At 32.2% G+C, this 17573-nt stretch overlaps 1 protein-coding gene across 3 annotated transcripts in view; it reads right to left on the reverse strand.

The window, feature by feature from the left end:
• Ccser1 (coiled-coil serine rich protein 1) overlaps positions 1–17573 on the reverse strand; it is a 1159332-nt gene that overhangs the window by 1015204 nt on the left and 126555 nt on the right. For all 3 annotated transcript variants that reach the window (XM_078021918.1, XM_078021919.1, XM_021734708.3), the window contains exon 2: positions 2945–4309. In XM_078021918.1, the coding sequence (XP_077878044.1) occupies positions 2945–4268 (1324 nt within the window). In that variant the 5' untranslated portion in view covers positions 4269–4309. The remainder of the gene's footprint in view (positions 1–2944; positions 4310–17573) is intronic.

Consider the following 17573-nt stretch of genomic DNA (forward strand, 5'->3'; position numbering starts at 1 on the left):
TATATGCACTTTCATTGTCAGAGTATCCACAGTAGAAAATAAGCTTCATGAAGGTGAGACTTCTGCCTGTTGTATTGCTAGTACTAAAAACAATTTAACTTAACAAGACTCCTAAAGAGCAAGAAACAAAATCAAGAATTAATAAATGGGATATACTCACAATAAAAAGCTGCTTCTCGGCTAAAGAAACAATCAATGAAGTGAAGAGAGAATCTAAATTTTGGGAGCAAATTTTTGCCACATGCACATCAGATAGAACACTAATCTCCAGGATATATAAAGAAACTCAAAAACTTAACACTAAAAGAAACAAGCAACCCAATCAATAGTGGGCTAAGGATCTGAACAGATACTTTTCAGAAGAAGATATACATTAGATTAATAAACATATGAAAAGAAATGTTCAACATTTCTAGTAATTAGAGAAATGCAAATCAAACTACTCTAAGATTGCATCTCACACCATTCAGAATGGCAGTTATCAAGAATACAGATAGCAATAAATGTTAGCGATAATGTGAGGGAATAGGCATACTCATACATTTCTGGTGGAACTGCAAATTGGTGCAACCAATCTGGAAAGCAGTATGGAGATTCCTTAGAAAACTTTGAATGGAACCACCATTTGACCCAGTTGTCCCACCCCTTGGTCTATACCCAAAGGACTTAAAATCAGCATGCTATAGCATTACTATAGCATTCAGCCACATCAATGTTTATAGCAGCTCAATTCACAATAGCTAAACTGTGGAAGCAACCTAGATGCCCTTCAATAGATTAATGGATAAAGAAACTGTGCTATATACACACAATGAACTGTTACTCAGCATTAAAAGAGAATTAAATTATGGCATTTGCAGGTAAATTGATGGTAAGTAAGCCAACCCCAGAAATCCAAAGGCCATATGTTCTCTCTAATAAATAGATTCTGATCCACAATAGGAAAGACATGGAAAAAATGAGGGAATTTTGATAAGGCAAAGCAAAGGTGGGGTGGAGTGTGGGTATGGGAGTAGGAAAGATGGTGGAATGAGATGGAAATCATTACCCTAGGTACATGTATGGCTGCACATATGATGTGATGCTACATCATGTACAACCACAGAAATGTAAAGTTGTGCTGCAATTGTGTACAATGAATCAAAATGCATTCTGCTGTCATATACACCAAATTAAAATACATTTTTTTTAAAAATTCCACATTTGATTCCAGAAAACAAAAAGTGTCAAAACTATACTTGTTGAATGAAGAAATTAATAAACTAACCATTCTATTTAGGCTCATCTACTAGTTAAAACATTTTTTAGCAAAACCTATTAGACTAATATAGCAATTTTTTAAAATAAGTTTAAAACCAATGAATAAAATTTAATTTAATTATTAATAGTACTAATAGGACATCTAAGACACTTAGGTACATATAATATAGTAGCTTAACTATATGTTTCATAACAAATACAAAATAAATTTAGTATATGGAACTGAGTGTGTGCAGCATCTTTCTTGCCTAAAACGCATTTACTTAAACTGATTTTAAAATTTCTAAGTCCCAAATTACAAAATCCTTAAGAAGATGAGCACATCAATATTCAATATTCTCACAAATAAAAAATAGTAGAATATCATCTTTTCCTTGTTGATATTACCAGAATATCTGTACAAGAGCAGGTAATACATTGTCAAAATTATTTTAATGTGTTAAATGTCTTAACTCCATTTTCTTAACAAACAGATATATAATCACCAAGATCATCATTGCTTATTCCCTAGTTTCCACAGAGACAAAAATACACAGTATTGAATTATACATTGAGGCAAGTCATCACCACTAAATAAGAATTTGATATGTAAGATATATATATATATTTGGCATATAATTATATTTCTGTTTTGGTGCTTTTTTCTTTCTTTTTGCACCAAAAGAAAATTTATCTTTATACCAGTTCTATGTATTTGTGGGGTACACAGTGACATTTCAATGCATGCATATAATGTGCAATGCTCAGTTCAGGGTAATTCAGGGTGATTTTTTTTTAACTGCCTGCATTTCAACTGAAGGTCCATAATTTTCTAACAAAGTGACTTGGTAATGTTATCAATTATAAATTTTTATCAATAACTTCTGCATGAAAGTTTTGTGAGCATTGAATAAAATAGTACATGCAAATTTCTTAGCACATTTTTGGGTATGCAGGAAGTACCCAAAACTTTTCTTGAACTGAATTTTGTGTTTAATAACCAAGTTTTCTGGATTCAAACTGCTGGGGTAATTCATTCTCTCTCTTCTCTCTCTCTCTCTCTCTCTCTCTCTCTCTCTCTCTCTCTCTCTCTCTCTCTCACACACACACACACACTCTTTCTTTTAAACTAAAGAGAATGAGTGCCAGATTGCACACCTAGTTAATTTTAGAGACAGGGTCAGAATCAAGCAGGGGCTATATGCACCATGAACCTTATTTTTAAAGTTTGCAATTCCTGCTTGTCAAGAGATGGGGATTATTTATATCAAATCATGTACCCTGGTTAATAAACATTTCTTAACATAAGCAACAGAATTTTAAGTATGAAAATGTATAATGAGTTTGGCTGAAATATATTCATTTCACTAACTATGAAATACCAATAACTGCATAATGGATTATTTAAAAAAAGACAGCCCTTATTCTACATGAAGTCACATTGCAAACAATTATTAATTTCTTTCCACTTTCTTTGGAGGTTAGAATCTGAGTAACATAGTAGAGGAAAATGAGTTATGCTTTTAATATATATAATTGATGTAAATTTAAAATTAAGAAACAGCAGCATTTAAAACAAAGGAGAAGAGATGTAGAGTGAAAAAATGAAGAAAATGTGGATTCATGAGATGAAGTGAGAAAATCGAATACATTATAATGAACATTGATTCACATCATTTATTATACATAAAGAAAAGCAGCATACCTCTGGCTGTACTTGCTTCATAACCATAGGATGTTTTGTTTAAAATGTGATGATCTCCAGAAGAAGGTATTATCCTAGAATCTGAAACAGGATGAATCCCTTTAACACGTTCAGCTATTGCTTTATGTTGCTCATAGAATCCAAGTTTCCTTGGAGAGCCTGTCCTTGGCATTGATTCACCATTTTGTAGTGGCATATTTTCTTCTCTTTGAGTATCCGCTGATAGGTGAGTCTCTGAGTTGTTCACATTCTTAACCAGTAGCTCAGTGATTTGCAATGACACTTCCTTTTGATTAGCAGCAGAGGTTTCTGATAAGGAATTAGATTCAGTGCTACATCGACCTTCTAACCTGTATTTCCCAGGAGACATAACTGCACCAGGCACAGCTCCCATAAGTTCTATTGTTGTCTTTGTAACAGCAGCAGGTTTGGGAGAGCTCTGAGAGGTAGGGTCATTGGGGCCACCATTGTCACAGTGGGATGCCATGCTTCCACTATTAGGAAATGCATCTGCTTCAGACACAGAATCTTCAGTCAAGGCTAAAAATTCTGAAGGTGTCTGGGCTGTGGTAAGATCAGCAGAAAGCAAAGGAGATTGCAAAGAGCTTCCTGCCCGTTCATTTACATCCACAGAACAAGATGGAGAAGCTCTTACTAACACAGGTTCTCTCTCTTGGTACTGTGTAATTTCAAGTGAAAATTCAGACTGTTGTACCAACGAAATGGATTGGCTCTGTGGAACTGGCTTAGAAAACTTATAGTGAGATGAAAAAGATTTAGGGAGTAACTTCCTTGTTGACTGCTTAACAGAACGGCGAGTTTGTTCTTCTGTGAATCCAGAATCATCTCCCTCACTCTTGCCAGAACTTAGACAATTTATAAAGACATTCTTATTAGTTGAGTGCTCCTTTTCCCTTTCAAAATTCTCCGTCAAGGATCTTGTTATCTTCTTATGTCGTGAACTACTAAAACCCACAGAATGTCTTCCCCTGGTTTTAATATGTTCTTCCAAACTCAGTTTCTGCATATTGCTGTGACCAGGTTGAGCACCATTTGAAATACTAAGGTTCTGGTTAGTGGGTTCTTGCTTAGGTTCACTCCCTTTCTTATGGTGGAAGCTGATGGAAGGAGCTCGGAATATGCTCCTGCGTTTTCCTGTACTACCTGAGCTTGAGTTAGTGCTGGAAGGAGAAGAGCTGTGGACACCAACGGTATTGCTGGAAGAGGGTGAAGAAGGAAGAGAGTCATGTCTTCTGCTAATACTTTTTCTAAATATTGGCAACCGTGAGACCAAGGTAGATCTTCTTGATCCTGAGTCCCCCATTGGGACTCCGAGGCTTGCACGGGGATAGCCAACTTAGCAACCTGAGAAAAGTTAAAACAAAAAGAACAAGTCAATAGAATACAATTAAAAATAAGACCTAGTAAAACAAAATATTGCATTTCAAGGCGCAGCATAGAATTTGAGTTATACCGAAACAATAAATGATTAAATTCTGATACCGAAGAATCTTTTAAATTTATAAATACAAAAGTGATACACTATTTTACAAAAATTTCAAATGGTAAAAAAAAAAGTTGATGTAACCAAAAATACTTAAAGTATACTCAAAAGTGTATTAGGTTCCGTGATATGAGATCATTTATTTAAGAGCCAGACTAACTACTCACAACTGATTTCATAATTCTGGCAAATTGTTGAATCTTAATTTTCTACATGTGCTTAATTAGGAGGAAGCATATGACAGCTTTGATTATTGCTAAGTAAATGCTCCAGTATTGCCTCTGTAGGAGAACACCAGATGAAGCCATTTTTTAAACTATGTGACTCAGCAGGTTATTGACATAAGCATATTAGGGTCAAAAACCAGACAAAGGTATGGCCAGACACTGAAATCTCCATTTTGAGAAAAAAAAATAATTAGGATAAATTCTTCTCTTTGTTGTTCGATTTAGGAAGCTCAGAAATAATCAGGCCATTAAAGAAGAAATTAAACCACAAAGGATACAGGGTAGGCTTATAAACAAGTTAAACTTATGAGGCAAATCAGTTGATAATCATACGAAAAATGAGAATATATACTGAGGGAATCTAAAACAAAAAACATTATGAGCCATATCAGTGTCAGTCTACAAGGGTTCTGATGATCAATCAGAGGTAAAAGAAGAAGAAGACAGCAGCTCTAGTTACCCAACTTTTCCTGTACTAAATATTTTCCACAGATTTTCTTTTTACTCTAGAAGTAGGTAAAACTTCTAATTAGGACACAACGGTTCAGCGGTCACTGAATGAAAACTGGGCGTTTTACGGCAGAAGTAATTCATCTGAAGTCACTCGGCTAACAAGCAAGCAGGAATAAGAAATTAAACCATCTCCACTTTAAGGTTGGCTCAGGTAAGCCTGGTATATACTGCATGCACTGGAGTGAGAACCAAATCATGCTTCCTCTTCAGGGATTCCTAGTTGAGAGTCAATCTTAGGACTCTGCTGGCTGCTACTTTTCAATGGGCTTCACAATGTACCAGGATGTGCTTCTGTTTTGTTTTGCTTTGCTTTAAATTTCACTTAACCTTTTACCTGCACTGTCCAATCCTCCTTTGTCCACTCGAATTGGACTCTGTTTCATTTTGTTGTTTTTTTGTGACCAAATCTGCCTGACTAAACACTAATAAGTATATAATATTAGAAACCCTCCACTTCATTATCCTTATAGATAGGAGAATTGATTAAGTAAAAAAAAAAAACAACTTTCATTTCCTTGAAGAAGGAAGACATGAAAATGGAGAATATTTTTTCTCAGATATAATTTCAAACAATATAGTTTGACACATTTGCATTTTAAGATTTTAATGGATGATTTTTTTCATTTCAATCACTGAATCTGAGTTAATCTTTGAAGTTGACTTTATTTTTAATTTGCTAGTGAGATCACATAGCATTTATTTAATTTGACAAGGAAGAATTGTATATATTTATGTAGTATAACATGATATTTTGATATATGCTTACATTGTGCAATGATTAAATCAAGCTAATTAATATATCTACCATCTCTCTTGGGAGAACATTTAAAATGTTAAATTTTGAAGTTCCTACTTCTCTACTATTGTCTGTAGTCACTATGCCATGCAACGAATTTCTGAAATACATTCCTCCTATATAACTGAAAATTTGTAACCAACCCTTTGCACATCTCCCCATCCCCTATGCCACCTATTCCAACTGTCACCCCTAGTAACTCTTATTCTATCCCCTACTTCATCAAGTTTGACTTTTTAAAATGCCAACTGTAGTGAGATCACATAGCATTTATTTCTCTGTGCTGGCTTCTTTCATTTCACTGAGCATGCAGTAATCCAGGTTCATCTACATTGTTGCAAATATAGAATGTCCTTCTCATTTAAAGCTGAATAGCATATCATGATATATATACACCACATTTTTTATTTATCCATTTATCCTTTTGTTTCATATCTTGGCTATTACTAATAATGCTTCAATGAACAGACGTGAAGGCATTTCTTTGAAATTCTCATTTCAGATCCCTAGGATATATATTCAGATATGGAGTTGCTAAATCATATAGTCAATCTATTTTTAATATTTTGAGGAACTTCTCTAGTTTTCTCAAATGACTGTACTAATTTACATGTCCACCAACACATTATAAGGTTTTTTTTTTACCTCCACATGAATTTGAGTTTAAATCTAAACTGTACAATGAGCCACACCTGAGCATTTCAGTGTTCCTATAAGGTCTTCATTGAAGAAAGCTTTAAATATAAATGGAACTCTTATTTTTCACAAATAAAAATGTCTCCTCTTCACAGCTTACATTTTCCAAATTAGAGACAATGAATAATACATTTTTCCATGATTTTATTCTTAATGTTTTAATTAGCATCATTCTTAGCTCTGATTTTTTTCATTTATATGCAGCATTTCAGTTTCCATTCAGTGCCTACTGAACAACTGTGTCCTAATTAGAGCATTATCAACCATAATGACTTGCAGCTGGTGGTGAACCTATGGCCTTAAATGCATTAATGCCAAGATATTCACCATGATGACTTAAGTACTTCAAAATTGATGTATATTGAAATATTTCTTGGCCTTTTAAGAAGGATTTCTTGCATTTGGATCAGCATTAAAATTTCTAAAACTGACTCAATTCCATATCTCCTTAGCAAATATTCATAAGATTTAACTAAGAAAAATTTTTCAAAAAAAAAATACAATAATCACTCCTCTTCTGACATATAATGAACAGAGCCAGACTTCCACTGGGAACAAATAACACATTTAATCTACAGATACATTTGTTCTAATTTCCTTAAGTAAAACCACCACAGGTTCTAAAGTGTGTTTGAATGTTCAATGAAATGAACTGGGGTAGATATAAAATCCATTAAAGACAAAAATCCTTTAGATTTCACCTTGTTTTATATGAACTCCTATTTCCTAATGAAAAGGAATAAATGACAGAAAGATAAAATATAGACTCGAATTATCCATCTTCTTTAGAAAGGCTCTTCAGGGCCCAGATACTCTCTAAATCTCCAGATTCATTATTTCTCTCCTCACATTTCATTCTCCAATTACACTGATGACTGCCATTTTCTATTCACTTTCACCCTTAGGGCCTGTGTAGATGTGGGTCCACCTGCTCAGGCTGCCTGTTCTGTGACTTTAATGTGGCAAAACTCCCACAGATACCATGCTTTCCCTTCCAGGATGCCATCTCTAAAACTTCCTTCCCACCGGCTCCATTGTGGACCCTGTACTCTCTCTTTATATATCCTCAGGCATTAGCTCCTTACATGGGAAACAGAATCTATCTGTACTATTTTTATCTTCAGCTTCTTAATGGCAAAGGCCATCTCTGGTTTTGCTTTGATACTGTTCTACCTATTACAACACAGCATTAGTCCCTATAGAGGAAACGGATTTCAGAAAATGAAGTTGTAACTTGATCACATCAGGATTTCAAACATAAATAAGAAAACACCTTTGATGTTTTGCTGTCATGAATAAATGTAATAATCCTGAGATTGATTATGCTGCATTGTACCTTTTAGACATTTAGAAGTCTGTCAAGTCTTTCAAAACAATTTACAGTTCAATAATCTGAAATTTGTAAATAAACACCTGAAAACATCATGAAAAAAATTAATGCTGAACAAATTAGATGAAACAATTCATTACATCAACTTGAATTATTTATGAGAGATAAATGTAACAGCCAGCGTTATAACATGCTAATTTCATTTCTTTTTTCTATAGTGTCACTATAATTATAAAAATAACCCTTAATTCCTTAGCCAACGTGTATGTTTTATATACTTTTATAAATGTCCAAATCAGATAAGGCATCTTTTTTTTTTTTTCAATTCCTACTTTTCTCAGTTCAAAAGTGACAGTTACTTGAATCATAAGTCTTAAAAGTACACATTATAGGCTGATCTATACCTAACTATTGTTCAGGGGCTTCTACTACCATAAATATTATTCTCTTTTAAGAATCAAATTTGTTACAAAAAAGGAGTATCTTCTAATTGAAACTTTACTTAAATTAACAAAAAAATAATCCTAACTTGTAGACCACATAACACAGATGTACATTGACCCTATTAGGAGTGGTATAAAATTCAGTCTGATCTCCGTGAAGTTTACAAGGAGCACCTGAAAATACACCCTTTGGTATTTAGAATCAGAATTTAATAAAAAGTACCCAGAAAGTAATTTATTCGGTAATCTACACAACCTTAGCAAATAATACCACCATATGGTAAATTTATTCTAAATAAAATTAGAGTCACATTTCTTATTTAGGATGCTTGAGGAACACTTGATTCTAGTTTTGGGGATTATACAGCTCACTAATAAGCAATTTATTTAAAATTTGAGTAAATGTAAAATACATTAAATAATGAAGTCATATTGATAATATTAACTGTCCTACTATGATTCCATATGCATTAACCAAAGGCATAAAAAGCTTTTGTGGGGTTTCATAACTGCATCAACTTGGAAAAGGATTACCATAAACGCAAATCTATACCCACACTTTCCTTTGGCATTACAAAGAATATAACGTGAAACATTGATAATAATTATTTTACAGGAATATTCTTAAGGAGGAGAAGGTACTACATTAAAAAGAAATTAATACTCCCTGGCACAGAATAGATTTGCAGCCTCTTATGATGAAATACATTAAAAACAAGTGACACCTGAAATATGAGTATGAGACACATAAAGTCATCATGAAAATAATTTAGTTATCAAACTCTATGCCCTAATCTCACTATTCAAAACACACACACACACACACACACACACACAAATAATAATAATAATAATACTGAGAAGTGAATGAAGGGAGGTCAGGCTTCTGATACTTTACTATGAACTTCCCCTAAGTTTACATTTGTACTGAAATTTAAAAGCAAATGATTAACATTTGAAGTGTTTATGGGAAATGCTGCATAAATTAAACCTGGCCCCAATCTCACTCCTGCTCAGAAAAGGTCTCAGAAAATAACCAACAAAGCCTAAATAACCACAATAAAAAAAAAATTAAACAATAAAAACACTTCTACTCCACGTGGGGAAATGCAGGAAACCAATACTCTATGAATAACAATTTTCAACATTAGGGGAACTAAAGCAGGAATAATTCATATACAAGCATTTGAAAGGATTTGATTAAGGGCTAGGGATGTGGCTCAAGCGGTAGCCTGGCATGTGCAGGGCGCTGGGTTCGATCCTCAGCAACACATAAAAATAAAATAAAGATGTTGTGACGCCAAAAATTAAAAAATAAATACTAAGAAATCTCTCTCTCTTTAAAAAGAAATAAATTGAAAGAAAGGATTTGATTAATTTTTACACAAATTAAGTAAGATAATAGCTGGAAGAAATTTCCCAAGCAATCCTATCTAATTGTGTCATTTAACTCAGACTTAATGAATCTCACATCTGTTAGGTACTTAGGGGTCATCTGGAAAGTCCAGGCAAAGGCTGTGCGATTTATACCTCAACATTCTTTCACTTTAACTATCTTGCAATTTATCTTTAAATAAACTTTTGTCTTACATGAATGAAGAAATAATGGAAGCATTTTTAACAGACAAATCACTCCCACAACATTGACAAGGGCCACTTGTGCCAGTGGGGTCAGTGAGGACAATATGAGAAACATTAAAGGAATGGACTGATCAGGACCAAGAGGGTGATCAGTCACAGGAAAAAGAATGAGACTGTAAGCCTAAGATAGAAAGAGCAAGAAATCATTAATCAATCAGATACATTTAATTAAGATTATTAAATTTGTATACAATTTAGCCATGTTAATTATGCTATGTTATCCTCAACAAATGCATGTAGTAATACAAAAATTGCTCTATAAGAAATGTCTACCTTTGGGTAATTTTAAAAACTTATTTGGCCCTTAAAATGATATATAAAAAAGGTAGATTGTCCCTATTGCATTGTATAAATCAACCTTCCCATTAATAAAAAAAAAACAGAATGGTGAAAATTAGTATGATATCAGGAACAAATAGAATAGAATAATAGATTTTGAAGAAATCAGTCTAGCAGGATTTAAGAAAGCAAATGAGTTTTTAATCTGAATTAGTGGAAGGACAGGCACCATGATACATACTTAAAGGTAAACGTGATCCTGACATCCAGTCATATAGGATCTTATCTCTTTATTGTTCAGAAAAGACAATGGGGATAGGAGAGATAAGGAAAGGGTGGGTTTTAAACAGAAATTAGAAAAAATTTAGTTGTGAAAGAAGTGTAAACATCTAATCTATGTATACCTCAGGCTTCAGTAAAGAATAAGACTGAATTTTTAAAAGTGTTATAGTTTATATACTGAGATTTACATATAGGGAGTTCCTAACTATTATGAATGCAGGCTGATGCAAGAATACCTCGATTGGAATTCAGCACTGCATTGAAGACCTGTGTGACTCTAGTGTGACCTAAATTAGTTACTCAACACCCTGAGCCTGAGTTTCTTTGTGAAAATAAGAGGAGCATCTGCACTAAAATATTTTTGTGAATAGCAAATAAATAAATTCAACAAAGTACTGAATGGGGTCTAGCACATGATCAATGCTCAATAAGCGAATCACCATGATCAATTAACCATGCTTGTGTTGTTTCACAGCAGATATGTTTTTCTCTAGTTTATGATTTACCCCAGTTCTTTCAGTCTGAAGTTCTAATTCTATCTACTGCTGAACTAGTCCTGTCATTTCCTGAGCTAATCCCAGACTGAAAGGGTAGCAGATACTGCAGGACCCAAGTATCAATGGGGCTTAGCTTAGAACCACTCCCTAAATGTCACAAAATAAATCATGATGTAGACAATATTAAGAAACTTTTTTTTAAAACCACCTCTTATAAACATGGGTTAAGCATCTGTTATTTAAAATGCTTGTGATCAGAAGTGTTTCCGATTTCAGATTCTTTTTAGAATTTGGAATATGTTCGTACACATAATGAAATATGTCAGGGATGGTACCCAAGCTTAAAAAGGAAATTCATTTACATTTCATATACACCTTATACATATAGCCTGGGGGTAGTTTTATACAATATTTTTAACTTAGCTGCATTTTGACTGCAACCAGTCATATGAGGTCAAGTGTGGAATTTTCCACTGTGGTGTCACATCAGTGCTCCAAAAATTTGAAGATTTTAGAGTATTTTAAATTTTGGATTTTTAGACTAGGAATGCTCAACCTTTAATTAAATTTATCCTTTCCTAGCTTTTGACCCCAAATATTAGACCATGTTGACTATATGTGATTGAGTAAACGTTCACTTTCAACAAAAATAACTCAGACAAGGAGCAAAGAACTGACAATATTTTCAGAATTAGAAGACTGTGTTAGGCTCTGATCAAAATTTCCAAAACGTGTAATAAACGTGTTGAATATTCAATACTGCCAATATCCGAATGAAATAGTAATACAACAAATATACAACTTTAAAGAGAAAGTATACCTGTCTAAAAACATAGTGTATTTGTTAGTAAAGAACCATTGTATGTTTTTATAATCATAACCTACTTTGAAGAATTTGGTTAGTCTTAAAAATATCTACTGCTGAAGAAAAAACTACCCAGTGTCCTAGGTTAGGTGTCTTAGAAGCAGAGCCTAAGTAATATTTTTATGCAAGCAATTTATTGAAGGATTATTCTTAAAAGTTGAAGAAGAAAAGGAGGCATGATAGGACAAATCTTGGGGGCAGGGGGATTCTTGGATGAATAGCTCAACAAAGATGTTGTTGAAAAGTGAAAACAATCTTCAAAATGATTTCTTGGGGCAGCCCTGGAGCACTAATTAATGGCCTGAGATGAAGGGGGTGGGAGGACTTGCGTTTGGTACCCCCATGCCAGCCAGTCAGTAGACTTCTTTAAGGAATGGGGGAAAGTATTGGAAAAATATAAAACAGGAAAAGAATTGATATCTGAAATGTATAAATAATTCCTATAAATCAAGAAGGAAAAATATCTAAAAGAAAAATAAGCAAGTGAAGAACAGGAACAAGCATTTCATAGAAGATACACAAATCAACAACAAATATAAAAGATCATTCAAATGTATTAGTAAACAGGGAATATAGAAAGAACTCCTATAAGACAATAAGAAACAGAAAACACAAAGAATAAAAACAGGAAATTCATAGAAAAGTAAACAAAACACCAATCAACATATAAACATTCAACCCATTAAGTAGGAAAAATTAGAAAATACTATTTTTCACTTATAACTTTTTAAACATAATAATATTAAGTTTTGTGAATAAAGGCATAACTTATAGACACCTGCATTCCAAATTGCTAAAACCATTTTAGAGGATCATTTAACAAAATCCAAATTAAAAACAATAATTACTCTAAAATAATACCTACAGTTCTGCACAAAGAAGACTACATACAGATGTTCACAGCAGGTTTATAAAAGAATATTGAAAACAATGTGTGGTCTTTAATAGAAGAAAAAGAGATGACATTTCTATTCCACAATAAATACGATATGGACATCTTAGAAAGAAAAAGGTACCAACAAGCAGATAAAAATCTTTCAAGCCCTTTAGTTATTAAATAAAATTGCTAAAAAATAAGCTATGCACATTTATGTCAATTACATATGTATTATAAAATAATACTAAACATTCTGTAGACTCACATATATAAATACACAGGAAAAAATTCAGAAGGATGTACTTCAAAATGTTAATAGTGGTTATCCTTTAACATGGGTCTTTGCAATGGGGGTTGTCATATGGGAACATTAGTTGTATATGTAATATGAGTTATAACAATGAAAATTTATTCATAAATTACTTTTATATTAAAACTTTAAAAATCAAGGAAATATAAAAACATAATTTATCAAAAAATACATGTTATGAAAGAATATAGACATAAGAATGTAAAATGTGTTGAAACTAACACAGAGGGCACACAAAAATTAATATCATTTGCCTTTTGGAAGGAGGAAGAGAATAGCATGTGTGAGAAGCCTCTAAAAATAATTTGATCAAATACAACAAAATTCCAAAGTTAATTCTTACTGTTTAAAAAAAGTCTTCTGTAATTCCCTTGGCTCAGGAAGCTGAGACAGGAGATCATGAGTTCAAAGCCCACCTCAGCAAAGGCAAGGCCCTAAGCAACTCAGTGAGATCCTGTCTCTAAATAAAATACAAAACAGGGCTTAATGTGGCTCAGTGGCCAAGTGTCCCTGAGTTCAATCCCCAGTACCGAAAAATAGTCTTCAAATTTATAACTTATTTAAATAAATAACAAATGGAAGTGCTAAGAATGCTTAAATAATATGAAGACTATGGTTTCTGAACTCTATTTTTAGCAATTAAATTTATATTTATGTGATTTTTCCATCCAAATTGAATTTGTTTATAAATTGAGATTTACTTTTCTAACAGTTCTAATTCTATTCATTTTCCTATTGCTATGGAGTGTCCTCCTGCTTTTTAAAATAATAATTCATTTTAAATGTCAGTAGTGAGAGATCCAAAAAAAATGATTCACTCCAGGTTTTTCACAATCTTTTAAATGTTATAATATTTCCTTATTATCAATATTAAATCACCAGAGATTGTTTAATGCATGCTCTCTAGTAAATATAAGAATATGATGATGTGGAAGTATCAGGTATTTTGACTATTTCTAATTGAAATAAGTTGATACCATTATAACTATTTTTACAAAGCTAGTTAGCTAATTAGATATAGCAGCTTATGTGTTGCTTAATTTATTTTTAAAGCAATAATAAACATTCAAAATGCATTGTCCTTATAAAAATCTATGTTAGTTCATTTGCTTGCTAATATTAACATGACTGGGTTTGCCTTAAGTTTTTGTTTATTAAAAAGACCCAACATTATAATTTTTAAAAACTGCAGTTGCATATATATATCAGCAGAGGGTGCAAGAGATCTTTTTGACAAAAGTCAAATTTTTAAAATTGTAACATTGAAAACTATTTTAAGAATTTATTGGGTATTTAATGGTCAAACATATTATAAAGTTCCTAAATGAAAATTTATTGAATCAATATATCTTCAATATAACTCTTTTATTTTTGTAAATGATTGGTATATGACAAAAATAAACTGCTTTTTGAATTAAAGGACTGCAACCCTTAACTTGAAAAATTTAAAACAATAGAATACTAAAATAAGAGGTTTTTCCTTGTAAATATGTATAAGACCTATATTTTAAAGGAAAATTCAGATTCATATATATAAATTAAAATTTGTTATCTATTTTCTAGTAAGTAATTTGCTGGTTTTGGAACCATAACAATGAACATATCTCTAAGGCAAACTATACTGCCTTGTAGGAAATATTGGTGTAAATTATGTACAAAAATGGTGCCACATTTTATTCAAATTATAAATTTTAAGTATTTATTACTATATTACATAGAGCAGTTAATGGCCACAGACAGAAATATAAGTAAAAATTTGGAAAAACTATGTCAATATGGAATGATGTAAAATCATGAGGAAAAGTATTTCCCTCATGCTATTATCACTCCTAATATTAGAACACATTTTAGCAGATTAAATGAAGGGGTACCTATATTGAACATTGATAATCTTGTGTGTGTGTATGTGTGTGTGTGTGTGTGTGTGTGTGTGTAGTTAGTAACACAGAAGCCTGACAATCACATCAGCATGGCAGTAATAGGGAATCTAACAGTTCAATGAGTGATCCAGTGTAACATGCAAATGTTAGATCAATGTAACTAAAAGATAGCATTGATCTGGTGGCAGGAAGAAAGAAAGGAGTGGAGCCACACATCACTGCAGCCTTACTTTATTGATTTCTTTATAAATACTCTAATAGTTGTCTCCTATATAATGCTGACTACAGCATGTTAAAGAATATTCAAATTTTCATTCAGTCATGTTTGAAAATTAGTATCAATTCTGTCAGAATCATTTTCAAAGCAGAATCTTGGCTCTGTCTTTACTGTTTAATTGTTGTCCTTCAACTCAACACATAATAATCAAATTCATTAATGGCATTGCTTCACAATATTTGTGGATAAACTTTCTCTTGGATTCTGTTTTCTTATTTATAAAATTAAATAACTGGTTAGATAAATTCTATAAGCCCTGCTACTTCTTAAAACACATGAATAGAATCTGTAAAATATAGGATACAAACATACATCTGTATGTACACACACATACACACTCACATACATTAATCTGAATATTATTTTTTTCTAGTTCAAATAACAAATTTAGATTCTGTATTGTTCTTTAGATATTGTAAGGTAAAAATAATGTTCTCTATATTAGCTATTACTACAAACAAAGATGTAGGATTAGAAAAAAGAGTAGAAGAGATAGCACAAAAAGTAAAACTATATGAAGAATGCAGTTATGTGGTAGAATCAGAAATATGATTGCAAGTTTCTCTCTTCCCCTTATAATTGCTTATCTCATCTATGAGCTAGACAAACCCATGTTTACTTTGTTCTTATGTTTGTCCTCTAATTTATGAATTACAACAGGAATAACATTTTTAGATCCTACGAAGAAAGGCATGTAGACATTTAAGATATTTTAGCTATAAAATGCTCTCATGTAGTATCAGACTGAATTTATTTTAGGTTATGTAAAGATAAGTTTTATATCAGAAGAAATGCCACATTCTATACCAACAATTAACAGATTTATTCTTGATGCATAAAGTTCATTTTACAGTAGATTTTGATAAATACATTAAGTTATACTATCTACAATGTTTATTTTCAAATTTACTTACTTTAAAAGGAATTATATAACATATTATAATAAAGTAAATATAATAAATTCAACTAATTTTTTGCCTTTAAAAATAAACCCTAACTTTGTTAATAAATTCAGTAAAATTCCAATTTGTGAAAAATCTTCTTCTTCAAGAGGTGTGCATCAAAGGCCACTATTATAGTTGCCCAGGTGATATTTGCATTTATTCTGAGTAACATATTATTAACCATAGATAAATTCATGAGGAAAGAACCTGCATTTTCACCAAAGAGGTTGCTTTAGCTGTCCAGGAAGGAAAGATGCTGTGCCTGATTTGAGTTGCCACTAGATGGGGATTATGCATCCTGAAACACTTAAGGAGTCTGTCTTGGTAAACAATAAGAAGCTTTTTTTTTCATCATCCTACTACTTTGTAGATAATTATAGTTGTTACCTTTTAGATAAGAAAATTCAAATCTCAAAGGTAAACAAGATTTAAATCCAGGCCTTGCTGATGCTGAAAGCAAATTTTGAAATTACATCATTCTTTCTTAATGTACAAAACAGATAACCTATTACACATACAATGGTGACAATAATGGTGCATAATAACATACATCATTAATGTTACTCCCACTTAGGAATGTTTAGTTGAGAGTTTAATATGAGGTCACTACTTTAACAATATTATTATGAATATGATAAATATGATTGTTATATGTTGAGTAATATATAATATAAATGTTCCCACAGTATTGTCAGTTTATATTTCAATGATGGATATATCATCATGTAATCAGGAGGGATTGTGAATGACTCTCCAATCACTGCAATTCATAAGGCATGCTAATTTGGCAAGAAAAAATGCAATTCATATCAAAGAGGAGAAGAGACCAAGAAAGGGAGGCAGGTAGAGAGATGGGCCTTTCTACAGACTTCCTAGGCTAACAGTTACATGTCCAACACTGAACACCAAACACGTGTGTAAACAGATCTTACAACATTTTCTTATTCTTTTTTTTAAACTGTTATTTTTTTTAGTTGTAGGTGAACACAATACCTTTTTATTTTATTTTTATATGGTGCTGAAGATTGAACCTAGTGCTTCACGCATGCCAAGCGAGTGCTCTACTACTGGGCCCCAGACCCAGACCCATTTTGTGATTCTTAATAAAGAGTTCAAGAAATAAACAGATATCCTAACTTAGACATAGAGGAGAAAGGATATTGTACAACAAACAGGTCCACAGAAACTAGAAGACAAAACTAAAAGGGGCTTTGTTTACCTTTTTATCTTTTTCCTTCTCTTAAATAAATAAAGATATATATATATAT

This window comes from Ictidomys tridecemlineatus, chromosome 9 (assembly GCF_052094955.1).
Source record: "Ictidomys tridecemlineatus isolate mIctTri1 chromosome 9, mIctTri1.hap1, whole genome shotgun sequence".
Classification (NCBI taxonomy): domain Eukaryota; kingdom Metazoa; phylum Chordata; class Mammalia; order Rodentia; family Sciuridae; genus Ictidomys; species Ictidomys tridecemlineatus.